This window comes from Piliocolobus tephrosceles, chromosome 10 (assembly GCF_002776525.5).
Source record: "Piliocolobus tephrosceles isolate RC106 chromosome 10, ASM277652v3, whole genome shotgun sequence".
NCBI classification, from domain to species: domain Eukaryota; kingdom Metazoa; phylum Chordata; class Mammalia; order Primates; family Cercopithecidae; genus Piliocolobus; species Piliocolobus tephrosceles.
This window is the reverse complement of record NC_045443.1, coordinates 102,997,116-103,011,831: the sequence shown is the minus strand read 5'-3', so window position 1 is coordinate 103,011,831 and position 14,716 is coordinate 102,997,116. Positions and strand designations below refer to the sequence as shown.

At 40.7% G+C, this 14,716-nt stretch overlaps 1 protein-coding gene across 1 annotated transcript in view; it reads right to left on the bottom strand.

Moving 5' to 3' along the window:
- Window positions 1-9,507: 9,507 nt before the first annotated feature.
- Window positions 9,508-14,716, bottom strand: part of C10H12orf75 (chromosome 10 C12orf75 homolog) — a 41,377-nt gene continuing 36,168 nt past the window's right edge. The window contains exons 4-6 of the mRNA XM_023192953.2: window positions 14,316-14,395; window positions 13,484-13,521; window positions 9,508-10,385 (exon numbers count right to left, since the gene is read on the bottom strand). Of these exons, the coding sequence (XP_023048721.1) occupies window positions 13,517-13,521; window positions 14,316-14,395 (85 nt within the window). The 3' untranslated portion in view covers window positions 9,508-10,385; window positions 13,484-13,516. The remainder of the gene's footprint in view (window positions 10,386-13,483; window positions 13,522-14,315; window positions 14,396-14,716) is intronic.

Genomic DNA, 14,716 nt, shown 5'->3' with positions numbered 1-14,716 from the left:
GTGGAAGGGCTGATATCAGTCAAGCCCACCTGCAGCCATCCGGAGGCCTAAACATCTCCCTGTGATGCTGTGCTTCAGCAGTCACGCTCCTGGTTCACTTTCATGTTCTGCCCTGTACACCTGGCTCTGCCTTCTAGATAATGAAAGTATTAGTCTCTGATCTCTCCGAGAAATGCATAGAAGAAATAACGATGTAAGCTGTCCCCTCTCTCTCCGCCTCGGCTACCAAATAGGGAAGGGCCCCACGTCCAGTGGACACGTGATTCGCGTGACCTTACCTATCACTGAAGATGACTCACACTCCTTACCCTGTCCCCTTGCCTTGTATACAATAAATAACAGCGCAGACAGGCATTCGGGGCCACTACTGGTCTCCACATCCTGGTGGCAGTGGCCCCCAGGCCCAGCTGTCTTTTCTTCTCTGTCTTGTGTCTTTATTTCTACGATTTCTCGTCTCTACACACGAAAAGAAAAACCCACAGGCCCAGTAGGGCTGGTCCCTACACACCAAGTAGACAGTGGGATAGAGGACTGAAGCTTAGGGAGAGGTCAAAGCTGAGGGCACACAGGAATTAACAGCATATAGAATGGACAGAAAAGAGGATCTGTCCAAAGATGAAGGCTGTGGGCATGCCTATGTTCAGAGGTTCGGATGCCAGAAGGAATCCGCGAAGGATACTGAGGACGAGCAGACAGAGAGGCAAGAAAACAATCAGGAGAATGCAGTGACCCAGAAGCCAAGTGGAGAAGTCTCAGGGAGGCTGGAGGGATCAGGATTAACATGAAGACTAAGAATTGACCATTAGATTAGCAACATGGAGGCCACTGGTTCCCATGAGAACCAGTCTTAGTGGAGTGAGAGGAGCAAAGACCTGACTGGAATAGGTTCAAGAGAGAAAGTGGAGACAGTGATTATAGACTAATCTTATTAGGAGCTCCGATGCCAAGGGAAGGAGAGAAAGGGGCATTTGGTCAAGAGAGGGTCATTTCTTTAGGACCGGAGAAATAAAATAATGTTTGTATGATGATGGAAATAATCCTGTAGAGGGGGAAGAACTGATTTGAGAATTGCTGGAGAATTGTTGGAGCAAAGGGCTTGGCTGAGTGCAAGAGGATGGGATGCAATGCACACATATAGGGGTGTTCACACCATGTCCCGAGTAATGATGGGAAAGGGAGAGAAGTGGTACCCATCGTGGGGGAAGCTCAATCGTTTCTACATTGTTTTCTTTTGCTGTTAGTGAGATAGGAAGCAAGGGTGACAGCTGAGAGCGAGGATGAGAGGCTGTGTTGGAGTTCTGAGGAAAAGCTAGAAGATATGAAATAGTCATCTAAGGAAAGAAAGAACGAATGGGCTCAGGAAATAGAGGGTGGTGCCCTGGCAGCCTTATGGACCTGCTGGAAGTCCCTGTCCGTGTGGTTGTCTATGCAGCCATATCACCACGGCACATGCATGCAGGGCCATGGCTTCAAACAGGATTATAGTCAGGCAAGTGATTACAAGAAAAAGAGAGGGGGACAAGGGAGGGATGACACTGAGCGACCTTGGTGTTTCAGCTGAGGAAGGAGGGACAGGAAGTGCTAGCAGTGAAAACAGCAATAAGTGGCCCCTGAGGCCAAAAGATGTCTGGAGTGAGAGACGGAAAGAGAGGAGATCGCGGCCGGAGTGTGGGATCTTAGAAACTGCCCTTGAGAGAAGCTGTAGTTATGGATAACAAAGTTGGGTGTCAGGATGGGAGCAGATGTCAGGGGCTGGGTGGAGAACAAGTTCACTGGAGAAGAGAAAGGTCAAAGAGCTGGGAGGCCAGGGCACCGCATGGTTCCTGCACGTGGGTGTGGAAATCATCAAGGAATCATGTTAGTCACAGTGACCAAGAACGGAAGTCCTCAGGGACCAGCAGCCCCTGCGGTCCAGCTGACAGCCACAGGAGGGTGGTAGGCAGTTTCATTTGATGGGTGAAAACTGTCTCTCATTTTTTATTCCCAATCATTTGACTTTAATGAGGCTCAATTCCCTCCTATGACTCATGGCCATTTGTATTCCTTTTACAAACTGTCTTTTTGGTTCCTTTGTTAGTAATTCTCTTAGGCCCTTCATCTAAGAGCTCTTTGCAAAGCACATTACCTCTTTGTCTGTGACAAACGTTCCCTTGTTTTCCAGCTATTTGCCTTTCATTATGTTTCCAGACTTTATACATATATAAATATATAAAGTCTGGAAACTTTATATATATATGTATACGTACACATATATAACATATGTATATATGTATACCTTTATGTGTGTGTGTATATATATACACATACACACACACACACACACAGATATTCTCATTTTTTTCCATCATCAGGTCTAGCAATATTTTACTTTATAAATTCAGCCTCACGTGCCATTCACATTAATCTGTTTCCCAATCTCAGGTCACACAGAACCATTCACCAATATTTTCTTCAGTTTTACGGTTTTATCATTTATGTTATGTTCAAATCCACTCAATTATATTTATAGGATAGTAGGTGATATGTGGCATTTCTCCATGTAACTATTTAACTATTTCCAGCACCATTTAAAAAATAACTTTCTTTACATTCCAATGTATGACATCATCATATGCAAAATTTATACTTAGAGTCTATGTATGTGTTTCCTCTTCTGTTCCATCCATTTATCTATTCCTGTCCCAGTCCTCCTGTGGCTATTGTGGGTACATTAAAGCTCTGATATCCAGTAAGGCATGTTCTGCTTGTCACCTCCACTCTCAACTGACATATTTTATAACTGTAACTGCACTAAAGCTCTTATATAGACAAAATAATTTGTTCCTAAAGAATACAACCTCTTTATATCACTCCCTCACAACAAATACCTGCTTTAGGGAGGGAATTAGGAAGCTCAAGTTACAGATTTCATTCTTTGCTCCAAACAGAACCTACATCAGTTATAAAAATATACCTAAGCCAACAATTGTAACAGACCTAAATGGGAGAGGGTTTCTGTTAATAGGCTATCTGCCTAATACAAAATTAATATCCCCAGACTGTCTTCTCTGCCCCATTGGCTCCATTTCTATGGGAACCTGTGTTTGTGACAGTATGATTATTCTATCCATTTGCTAAATACCTCATTCAGCACTCTTTGCGTGTGCTTTCGAGGAAACCAGACTCTCCTGGTTTTCTCTTTCTGCCTCTCTTTTTCTGGCTACTTCAGCACTGACACTTCTTCATCTTCCAGACTCTAAACACTGAGTGACCAGGACTCAGTGTTGGCCCTTCAAACTCTATCTACTCACTCTGCTGGAGGTCCCAGCAGCCCAATATTCTTTACCTAATTGATAGCCAAATACACCCCCACGCATGCACACCAAAAAAACGCATACCTCAGCTCTGACTTCTCTTCTGATATCTTGCCTTCCTATTCTATGCTTCCCCTTTGAAGTCAAAGATGACTCTCAGACTTAATGTGTCCAAATCACCTGATTACCCCCCATACCTACTCCTCCCACAGTCTTCACCATCTCAGCAAATAGCAACCTTGTTCTCCTAGCGGTCCAGCCAAAATCTTTGGATTACTTCTTAATCCTTCTTCTACTCTTGCACCCCATAGCTAACACATCAACAAATTCTATCCACTCGATCTTCAAAATCTATCCAGAATCTGACCACTTCCAATACTGTCACCCTGTTCCAAAGTCTTGCCCTCTTTCCTATTCTAACAGCATCCTAAGTGATCCCCCTGCTCCCATTCTCACCTGACACCTGACACAGCAGCCAGGAACTTGGTTTGAGCTTAGATCACATGACTCCTCTGCTCCAAACCATTCAAGGGCTGGATGATTTCCCAAGGTGAAAGTCACCCAGGAAATACACATGATGGTCTACAAGAGATCAGATCTTCCTCCAAATCCCGCCCCCAGCAGCCCTTTGACCTCTCCTATTACTCTCCCATTTGCAATCTTTGCCCAGCCACACCGAATTCTTGGCTCTTCTGCAAATAAGCCAGACACACTCTTGTACAAGGCATTTTAGCATGTCCTTCTTGGAACATCTTCTGCTGGATACCTGCAGGGGTGGCTACTTCTCCTTCAGGTCTTTGCCTTCACAGGTCATCTTTCCAGTGAGTAATTTCCTGATAGTTCGGTTTAAGATGAAAATTGCAACGCCCACGTTCCCAACTGGCCATTTCCTCTTCTCTGGTATAATTGTATAACAATTACATATATATTATTTATTCACTTAATGTGCCTCCCCTCTGTAGAACACAACCCCAGGATGACAGGAACTTTTTTCTGATTTGTTCACTGCTGCATCTCAAATCCCTAAAACAATGCCAGGCATATAACAGATACTCAGGGAAAATTGTTGATGAAAGAGTCAATGAATAAATGAATTCTGCTAACCATCTTAGAATTAGAATTCATGTTATCCCATTGACTGAAAATTTCTGTGGTATGAAAAAGCCAAATAACTTCCCAAAGGCCCTAAAAATAATTCCAAAGACACTGCTGCTCTTAAGAGAGATGACACTGTAGATGCCCAAAAGCTCTGTGTCTGGGGAGTAAGTCACAAATTATTTCACTTTCACACAAACACAAGGCCTTTTCTTCATGGTGGGTCCCTGAGGCTTAAATATAAAAATAAAAAAGAAAATAGAAAGCCCCGCCTTCTAAGGAGTCTGCAGTATTTTAATATCAAATATTTGGAGAAAAAACAAATTATATAATTGAGTGCTACATTATCTAAGTGTTAGACACTCCACTAATGGAGAAAGAAATTTGTCTTTTTTTTTTTTTTTTTTGAGATGGAGTCTCACTCTGTCACCCAGGCTGGAGTGCAATGACACAGTCTCGGCTTACTGCAACCCCCGCCTCCTGAGTTCAAGTGATTCTCCTGCCTCAGCCTCCCGAGTAGCTGGGACTACAGGCACATGCCACCACACCTGGCTAATTTTTGTATTTTTAGTAGAGACAGGGTTTTGTCATGTTAGCCAGGCTGGTCTCGAACTCCTGACCTCATGATATGCCCGCCTCAGCCTCCCAAAGTGCTGGGATTATAGCCGTGAGCCACCGCACCCAACCAGAAATTTGTCTTAATGGAATACTTTTGTGAAAAAAGACATAGGAAGCCGAGCATGATGGCGTACACCTGTGATCCCAGCTACTTGGGAACCTGAGGTGGGTGGATTGCTTGAAGTCAGGAGTTTGAGACCAGCCTGGCCAACATGGTGAAACCCCGTCTCTACTAAAAATAAAAATAAAAAAATTAGCTGGGCATAGTGGTGAACACCTGTAATCCTAGCTACTTGGGAGGCTGAGGTGGGAGGATTGCTTGAACCAGGGAGGTGGAGGTTGCAGTGAGCCGAGATCACGCCACTGCACTCCAGCCTGGCCAACAGAATAAGACTCTGTCTCAAAAAAAAAAAAAAAAAGACATGGGAGAAATATGTGAAGCAATAGGATAACCCCAACATTGTCACAAACCTAAACTAAGCTGCTGGTGATTATACCTGGTGCTGGGATAGGCATGGCCCTGCCCTAATGGAAGGCTCCTGACACACTCATTGCCTGACTACATATACCCCGCCATGATGTACCTGAAAACTCCAAGTAGTTTGTATAATATCATAGATCAAATGGGAAAGCTTCACCTTCATAAAACACGGAAAGTACTGCAGGTACTTATCATGGCTACTACAGAGACAGATCCACAAACCAGGCACTGGAGGGGAAACTAAGACCAGTCAGGACGGCTCTTAAGCACCTGAGCTCCATGACACCTTCATTCTCTAGTGGCTTCCCACAGGCTTCAGTTCAAAGGCGACCCTCCAGGCTCCACGCGAGCTCACCTTGCCTGCTTCTCCCATCGCATTCCATCACCTCCCATCCAGCCAGGCTCAACTACTAGCAGTTCCCAGGTTATGCCAAGGGTGTTCCAGGGGTGTCTGCACCTGCAGCTCTCAGCCTGAAGCTGCTTTCTTCCTTGACCTATGCTGGCAAACTCACACCCTCCCCATGGCTCTGCACCAGGCACTGCCCTCTGGGAAGTCTTCCTTCGTCCACCATTCTGACTTAGGCGTCCCTGCTCTGTGGTCCCAAAGTAATCTACACCAGCCCCAGCCACTGCTCTAGATGTTCCTTACAGGCTACCCAGGGTATCCACCACTCATCTGAAGAGCCTTGAGTACATGGTATTGGGTCTTTCAGCTGTACTCCAGTAACCATTGCTCATCAGGCGCACAGCAAGAACTCAACTGGTGATGGTTGGGAAACAACTGAAAATCAGAATTGGGTACTGGGACAAAACCTATGAAAAGCACCTCATCCTTCTGTACTGCTTGACTTGATCAGTTGCATTAAGAATATGTAAATAAGTAAATAAAATGCAAACTATCTTCCTGGGAATGAGTTGCTTACATAACTTTTCCACAACAGAAATTCTTCCCACTCTTGGGCATGGATACAGTACAGACACACTGGCTCCCATTTGCAAGACTAAGCCTGTTTTCTCTCCCTCTTCAAACTCTTAGCAATTCAAAAAACCAGAAAGGCAACTCCCCATTGTATTAACTTAGTGCCTTCTATTATGTTGCCTCTCTCCCCAGAGCCTAGTCCACATCACTTACCAACAGGCCAGCATTCTTCAATAGCACCCCGGAAGTCAGCTGCGCTTGTCAAAACCAGAGTTTTCCACATTCCAGAGTTCCAAGCAGTTTCTCCAAACTAAATTACAGCTGTCTTCTTTAACTGAGTCTAGCAATGAGTGCCTTGTAGTTTAGAAGGCTTAAGAAAACCTTTTTTATTCAATCTTATTAATCAGAAAATCTCAGAATCTTCATTGTGTTTTTCAATATTAATCTTGCAAAGAAACCATATGTTGTTTGAAAAGGCATTAACTCTTAAATTTCAGGCATTTTTAAGGCTTTATCCATCTCTCACTTTTCTTCTAAAATGTTTTAATGTTATTTATTCTTCTCTGAGTTATTCACTCAAGTTTCTTGCAGTACTTAATAAAAATTATAGTCATTAGCTTTAAGATATAGGTTAAGTGGGTGGCAAGTGAGAATCACAAGGTTCTAAATTTAAAGAATATCTAGTTGAAGGAAAACGCCAAGACTTATCACAATATGGAAATTACTATTCAGTTATGATGAAATGTGATGAAGTTTTAGGAATGTGTTTTAAACAAACCTTTGAATTGGATTTTTATTTTAGAGGCCTGCTTGTTACTAAAAATCAATCAAAGGTGGAGCGGGTGGAGGTCGCAGGGGAGGATAGGGTATGTCAGAACCAACCTGAAAAAGCTCCCAGAGGCCAAAGCTAGAACAATTTGAGCAACAAAATAGCAAGAGTATTGGATTATAACCTAAAGGAGAAAACAAATATCCAAAAGCCCATACTGATGCAAATGAATTACTGAATATGTAAGTAAATGGGGGGAAAGGGGACAAATGTTCCTTAGAGAAGAATTCCAAATAACACAGGTAGCGGAACGAGGGAAATAGACAGTCACATTTTTATGCCACGTAACAGATGCTGCAGACAAGACCCAAGGATGAACCTGAAAATTAGTGGGCAAAACTCTAAGGAGAAACAGGGTATTTGCAGGGTCTCAAACTATCTTCTCCAAATTACTTATTAATTACCATGGTGCCTTTAAAACAGTTCAAAAATTCCTTGATACTCTTTTCTCCAGGAGGTGAAGCTTAATTCCCCTGTCCTTGAGTGTGGTCTCAACTTAGTGGTTCACTTATCACTTATAAGGAACAGGGGATGAAAATGGAAAACTAGAGGCCGGGTGCGGTGGCTCACGCCTGTAATCTCAGCACTTTGGGAGGCCAAGGCAGGAGGACTGCTTGAGGCCAGGAGTTCAAGAATAGCCTAGGCAACAGAGAGAAACCCCACCTCTACAAAAAAAAAAAAAATTAATTAGCTGGGCATGGTGGCATGCACCTCTAGTCCCAGCTACTCAGAAGGCTGAGGTGAGAGGATTGCCTGAGTCAAGGAGTTTGAGGCTGCAGTGAGCTGTGATCGTGCCACCACACTCCAGCCTGGGCAACACAGCAAGCCCATCTCCAAAAAAAAAAAAAAAAGAAAGAAAAAAACGTGAAACTTTATCAAAGAGAAAGCTGTCAGATATCACCTAGTCAAGTGACGAAGGCTAATAACAGCAGTAATAAGTCATGTTGAGATCATGAGATATAATGATATGATCCAACGAGGGGGCCACTTTACCTCTGTGGTCCTCTTTCCAACAATCTTTGTTCCACAGACAGGGTCTTGTACTGTGGCCCAGGATGGAGTGCAGTGGTGCAATCATAGCTCACTGCAGCCTCAAACTCCTGGGCTCGTGCAATCCTCCCACCTCAGCCTCCTGAGTAGCTGGGACTGTAGGTCTGTGCCACCACACCCGGCTAATACCTCTTCCTAAAAATCTACAACCCCAGTCCCAATCATAAGAGAACAGACAAATTCAAATTAAATGCACTACAAAATATCTAATCAGTAGGCTAAAAAAGTGGCAAGGTCAGGAAAAACAAGGAAAGATGAAGAAAGTACCAGGAAGGGGAGACTAAGGAGACAAATGGAGAATAAGGAGACAGGATGATCAAGTAACAGAGTGCAATGGAATCTTGGATTTGATCCCGAAACAAACAAAAAGGACATTAGTAGAAAAACTGATGGAATCCAATTAAAGGCTGTAGTTTACCACATTGTACCTATGTTTAATTTCTTCTGACAAATGTACTGTGGTCATGCAAGATTAGCATTAGAAGTAGCTGGGTTAAGCGCATACAGGAACTCTTCATATAATCTTTACGTGTTTCTATGAAACTAAAATTATTTCAAAATTAAAAGTTTTTTAAAAGTCAATCTGGCCAGGTGCAGTGGATCACACCTATAATCCCGGCACTCTGGGAGGCCAAAGCAGGTGAATCACCTGAGGTCAGGAGTTCGAGACCAGCCTGGCCAACATGGTGAAACCCTGTGTCTACTAAAAATACAAAAACTTAGCCGGGCGTGGTGGCACACACCTGTAGTCTCAACTACTTGGGAGGCTAAGGCAGGAGAATCGCTTGAACCCAGGAGGCAGAGGTTGCAGAGAGCCGAGATCACACCATGGCACTCCAGCCTGGGCGACAGAGCAAGACTCCATCTCAAAAAAAAAAAAAAAAAAAAAAAGTCAATCTATCTGTTATCCCTAATAGGTCAAACTGCTGATATTCCACCTAAATACCATTATGGACTTAACGAACACGAGACAGGAATTGTGTGTGTCAGGATAATTTCTTAGTAATTTTTAGCTTTGATATTTTTTATCAATTTGATGTCCCTGTGGTTGTCATATAGACCAAATATATAAGATAATGTCTTTCTTCCTGTGAAAATCTTGGTTTTTCATAGTAATCTATTTATACATTATTATCCTTACATATTTATATAATGTATCTATACATCACAATGCCATGTATGACTTCTAAGTGTTCTTTGAAAAACAATTAAGTAATGTAAGTGAAGAGGGATAAAAATGTTTTCATTGTTGAAATACATTGGTAAATTGAGTAATTTACATTGTAGTACTACGTAGATATACAAATCATTATCAAATTAATTTCCAGATATCCCACTAACCGTCCATCACCAAGTCCTTGAAAACAGTCAGAGAACTAATATGAAGAGATGCCGTGACATAGAATGAGCAACGCAATGGCTATCAAGTATTTGTAGTTGCACATGCCTTTCATGAAAGAAAATAAAAATGTAATCAAAATGTGCATATGGCATGCAAATTTGAGTTTATTTTTAAATATTGCAATGAAATACACATTGTTCCTAAAAAGGAAATTCTGACATTTAAATGAAATTTGAAAACCAAATAGTAAAAAGCAGAAAGAGATAGTTGTAAGAATCCATTTACCAATTTCACAGCTAAAAATTAAAGTGAAGTAGAAATAGCGAAAGATAACAGACAAATATACTATTTTAGGTCATTCATTTATAGTGCCTTATCATCTTAAGTTATAAATAGAATAAGGATTTTGTTATATAAAAACTATCAAAAAGTATCAGTGAAAAGACATGACCTCCATGAAATGTGTTGAGTGGCCATGGTGGAAATGTCATAATGCAGCAGCCCTGGCTAGGCAACAGCAGCCTCCATGACAGTTTGTTAACTTGTCTTTCATAGGTGGTCACAGAAAGTTTCATAAAGTGTACTGCTTAACCAATTCCCTTCTATTACCACAACAATATGTACCCAGGGTTTTATGTGTACACTTAAGATTTGGGGGAATGCAAGAGGGAAGGGTGACTGTTTAGAATTTCCTTGGAAATGTCTGTGCACATTACAACGTCCCACGGAGCCAAATTCCTTCCAAACTGATGAGCATGCTAAGGAGACAACAGAAGAGGAGAAAAGAGTGAGCAAACGGGTACAACTTAGGTTAAAAAATATATTAGCCTTAAGCCTACAAGTTATTTACTGACTTTCTTTTAAGTAAAGCACCTATTTAATATCCACCCAATATTAAGACTCATGTGGCCAGTGTAGAGCTAAGCACTGATAATAATTACATAAAGAGGCAAAGTTGGGTAGGAAAAGAGACTTACAAACTTAAAATACATCTTGATAAGCAATGCCCAAACCTAGCTGCATTATATTAACATCATCCAAATTAAAAATAGAGACTGTTCGGCCACAATTCCATCCCTTCCCTCCTTGGTCCGAACCTCCTGGGAGAGCCTAGCCCTCCACATTACACGGCGCTCCCCGACAGGATTCTGATGCAGCCAGGCCACCCATTGTCATCTGAGAAGCATCACTTAAGGCCCTCTGTGCTGGAAGCACTCTGCACATCTAAGTGGGTATAACTTTCACCCTAGGGTCATCTGCAGAAGAAACTACACATGTGCATCCTGATATAAGTAACTTTAAGAGATTCTGAAATCATTCCTCAATTTGTTTCAAAATCAACCAAACTAAATCAACTTTGATCACTGAGTGCATTTAGTTCAGAGAGAGTCCACATGTTAGGTAAAAAACAAACAACAACAACAACAAAAGTGTCTCCAATCCTTTCCATGAAACATCTCTTTTCTAAAGTCTTCTCAGGTTTCTGCCCAACAACTTAAGGCCTAGAAAGCCATGAGTTCAGACATGTCACAGATAAGGACCACAATGGATGCTTAGCATCTAAGGAAAATGGGTAGCTTATCAACTTAGAAAACTTTTCAGATAATACAAAGGAGGCTACAGAAAGACCAGGATCAAACTAATTGTTTAGAGACAGAGTTAAACACCACATGTCCTCACTCATAAGTGGAAGCTGAACAATGAGAACACACAGGGAGGGGAACATCACACACCTGGGCCTGTTGGGGGGTGGGGGACAAGGGGAGGGACAGCATTAGGACAAACACCTAATGCATGCAGGGCTTAAAACCTAGACGACAGGTTGATAGGTGCAGCAAACCACCATGGTACATGTATACCTATGTAACAAGCCTGCACGTTCAGCACATGTATCCCAGAACTTGAAGTAAAATAAAAATAAAAAATAAGTAAATAAATAAAATGTAAGGGTAATAGAAAAAAAAAAGAGTTAAAGAACAGGGAAAATTGAGATGAGAGAGGGGTGGCAATAAAATACTATGTATTTACAGCCATGAACGGGAAGAAATGTTTTAGCTAGCTGCCTAAAGTTATATGAGCTTGCTCACCAGGATTATTGCTGAAGTGTTAGCGGCGAACTTCAGATCCACCCACGAGGGTGAGCAATCATCGTGTCTAACACTCCCATGAGAAAACTGTGGTTGAGACAAGCTGGGGGAAGTTAAGGAACTCATCTTAGGTCTGTGTTGGTAGCAGAGCTGCCCAGTCTCCTGATGGCTATCTAGGCAGCACCTCTTTCCACTCTATTCCCTTGCTTTTTGAAATACATTGTGTTTCCAGGAGGGTAAACAGCAGTGTATTCTTGGTTTCGACTTACCTTTTCTATTTGATACAAATAATAAAAGTACTTCTGCGCAGGAGAAAACTAGCAGGAAACTCAGAAATCTATATGGAGGGCTAGAACTATGTTAAAAATACTAGAAATAGAAACTCTTCAGTGACTTCCCAAAAAGAAACCGAACACCCTGTGTTCATGGGTACGAGGGGATAAACCTCCATCATGTTGCCTTGATGAGAAAATCTTCAAAGATGTAGCTACCCAAAGATTGTCTAAGTTTTTGTCAGGAAGAAACGGGTTACAGTTTCTATGTCTCCTTTCTCTAGCAGGAAAGCTTGTCTGTCTCTACCTGTGAAATTAGTCTGTAATCCCATCCCATTCCAAATAGCAAATCTAGTACTGGCCCTGGGCGAGAAGTTGGTTCAGTATCAAATCAGTCTTGCTTTTGGTCTGCCAATGGTTAGATTTTGGTTATTAAAAAAATTAATAGTATGGTGGTGATGACAATGATGATAGCAGATGCTACCATTTATTTCATATTTAATCCAATCAACAACTCTTCAGTGTAAGTATTGGCTCCATTTTTCACATAACAAAACTGAGGTCATAAAGGGGAAGGAACTTGCCCAGCTAGTCAATGAGAGCCTGAATTCAAAACCAAGGCTGCCTGACTTCCAGAAGAGAACGGGCTATATCAGGAGATAGGACATTCCTAATCACTGGAGGCTTCAAAAGAGGCTGGGTGTCATTCAGCAAGAGTGAAATACAGTGGGGAACCCAGCATGGAATGTGTTGTTGGACCCTTGTTGGACCCAGTGAATGAAGATTCTTTGTCTGCATGGAAATGCTGCTCCATGTCTTTTAGAGACTGGTATGCAGGGCAGTTAATAAATGAAAGTTATTTTTCTCTTGTCCTTATTCTTGTTTGTCTTATTATAATTCTAACTCCTAGCTCTTCATCATCTCCATACTGAATGTGTTTTGTAAAACCAATCTGTTAACTTATACTCTGATTCTTACTATTCCTTCCTGCATAATTACATCTCTGTTCAGTTAGATTAGAACCAATATTAAGTGTCTGGGACTTAATTGATCGATTGCCCATCTCTACTGGAGTTTTGGTACTGACACATCTCCGCTCTGTGTATTAACCACTGGCTAATACCACTCCAAATCGATTCTAATCTAATTCCCAGTTCGAGCCTCTCTGGTCTCTCCCTGCCATTTCTCAAGTCCTAGGCCCTCAAAGATTTTTGCAATGAAGAAGGGTGAGATTTCAATGTTTTAGGTAGACACTTAGCTTACTCTTACTAAATAAATTTTCATTTTTAACAAAATGAAATGGAAAAAAAGTAGATGAAAGAAAATTGATCTGATTATTCACCTCTTTGCAATAAAACACACTCAATTCCATAGGATGATACCCCTTCTTTAAATTGTGAAGTTCAGGATTTCTTAGAAATATAGAGCAAATAATATCTACAGTCCATTCATCAACAAGTCTAAATATATAGAATTATTTAGAAAAATACACAGTACCTCTTGATTCTTGAGTCATGATGTTATTTTCTTCTAATCTTAAAGAGAAAATTAAGAAAAGTTAAATGTTCAGATTATAAATAACATATTCTAATTTTCTATAGAACTGTAAACAGTAATGACATATAAGTATTTGCTAGTCTAAATCACAAAGTACGGGAAAAACAATGAGGAACAAATATAGTAGGTTAAAAATAATGTAATATAGCCTTGTGTATAAAGCGAACATATTAATAGTCATTTAAAACTATACATCAGACAATACCTTGTACAGTGGTTTTGTAAATCAGCATTGTTTACCATGAGCCTCACTTAAAAACTGCCTTGAGCAAGAAGCTATCAATCAATCAAAAGATGCCTATTAGTCCAAAAGGACTTCATTGGCCCCATAATTGCTAACTATTAAAACTCAGAAAATGGAGCCTCATTTCATTTAATTATGCAATAGGCAATTACTTTTCCTTTAAACAGCAGATTGCTTATCAGTCAGTCATCTTATATTACAGAAATTTACCTTTCTGTTCTATGAAAACGCCATAAGCTTACATAAATATTAGCTTTCATTTTCACACTGATCATCACTAAAATTAACAAGAAATTAAAAATATGGAGCATAACCACAAATAAAAGCTAAATTATGCTCTGGAATTCTTCTTACCATGTAGGTAGACACTTCAACCAATGACTGCAATGAACAGACAGTACTTATACATGGTTCACTATAGCCAATACATAGATTGAGTCAAGTAAGCCAAAATACAAATTTCATGCTTTTTCATAAAACATAAAAATAAATAAGAAGGGAAAATCAGTAGCACATGATTTCACTTACTTTTCCCAACTGTCTTTGTTTGACTGGACACCATATTGACAGCTTCAGATGGTAGGCCAACATATACTCCTCCATAGTTTCTTGATAAAAAGAAATCAAACCAATTTAAATGGTACTATCTATTTACAGGAAGCAACAGAAGCATGGAGTACTCCAAACAACTACATAATTATTAAAATAGCTCATGGTTTTTCAAAAGTAGAATTTAGAATATTATGGCCCTTGGGAATATCATTGGTTTCCTAGGTTAAAAAGAAGCTATTTAAAAAACAAAAAAGAAAGATGTATTGCGTTAGAATTTTTAGATATTTTACTTGTAATGAGAAAGAAGAAAATAATTTGGGTTGTTACAATTTAGTATAGTATTAATTATTATACAGTGACATGTTACAGTTAACATT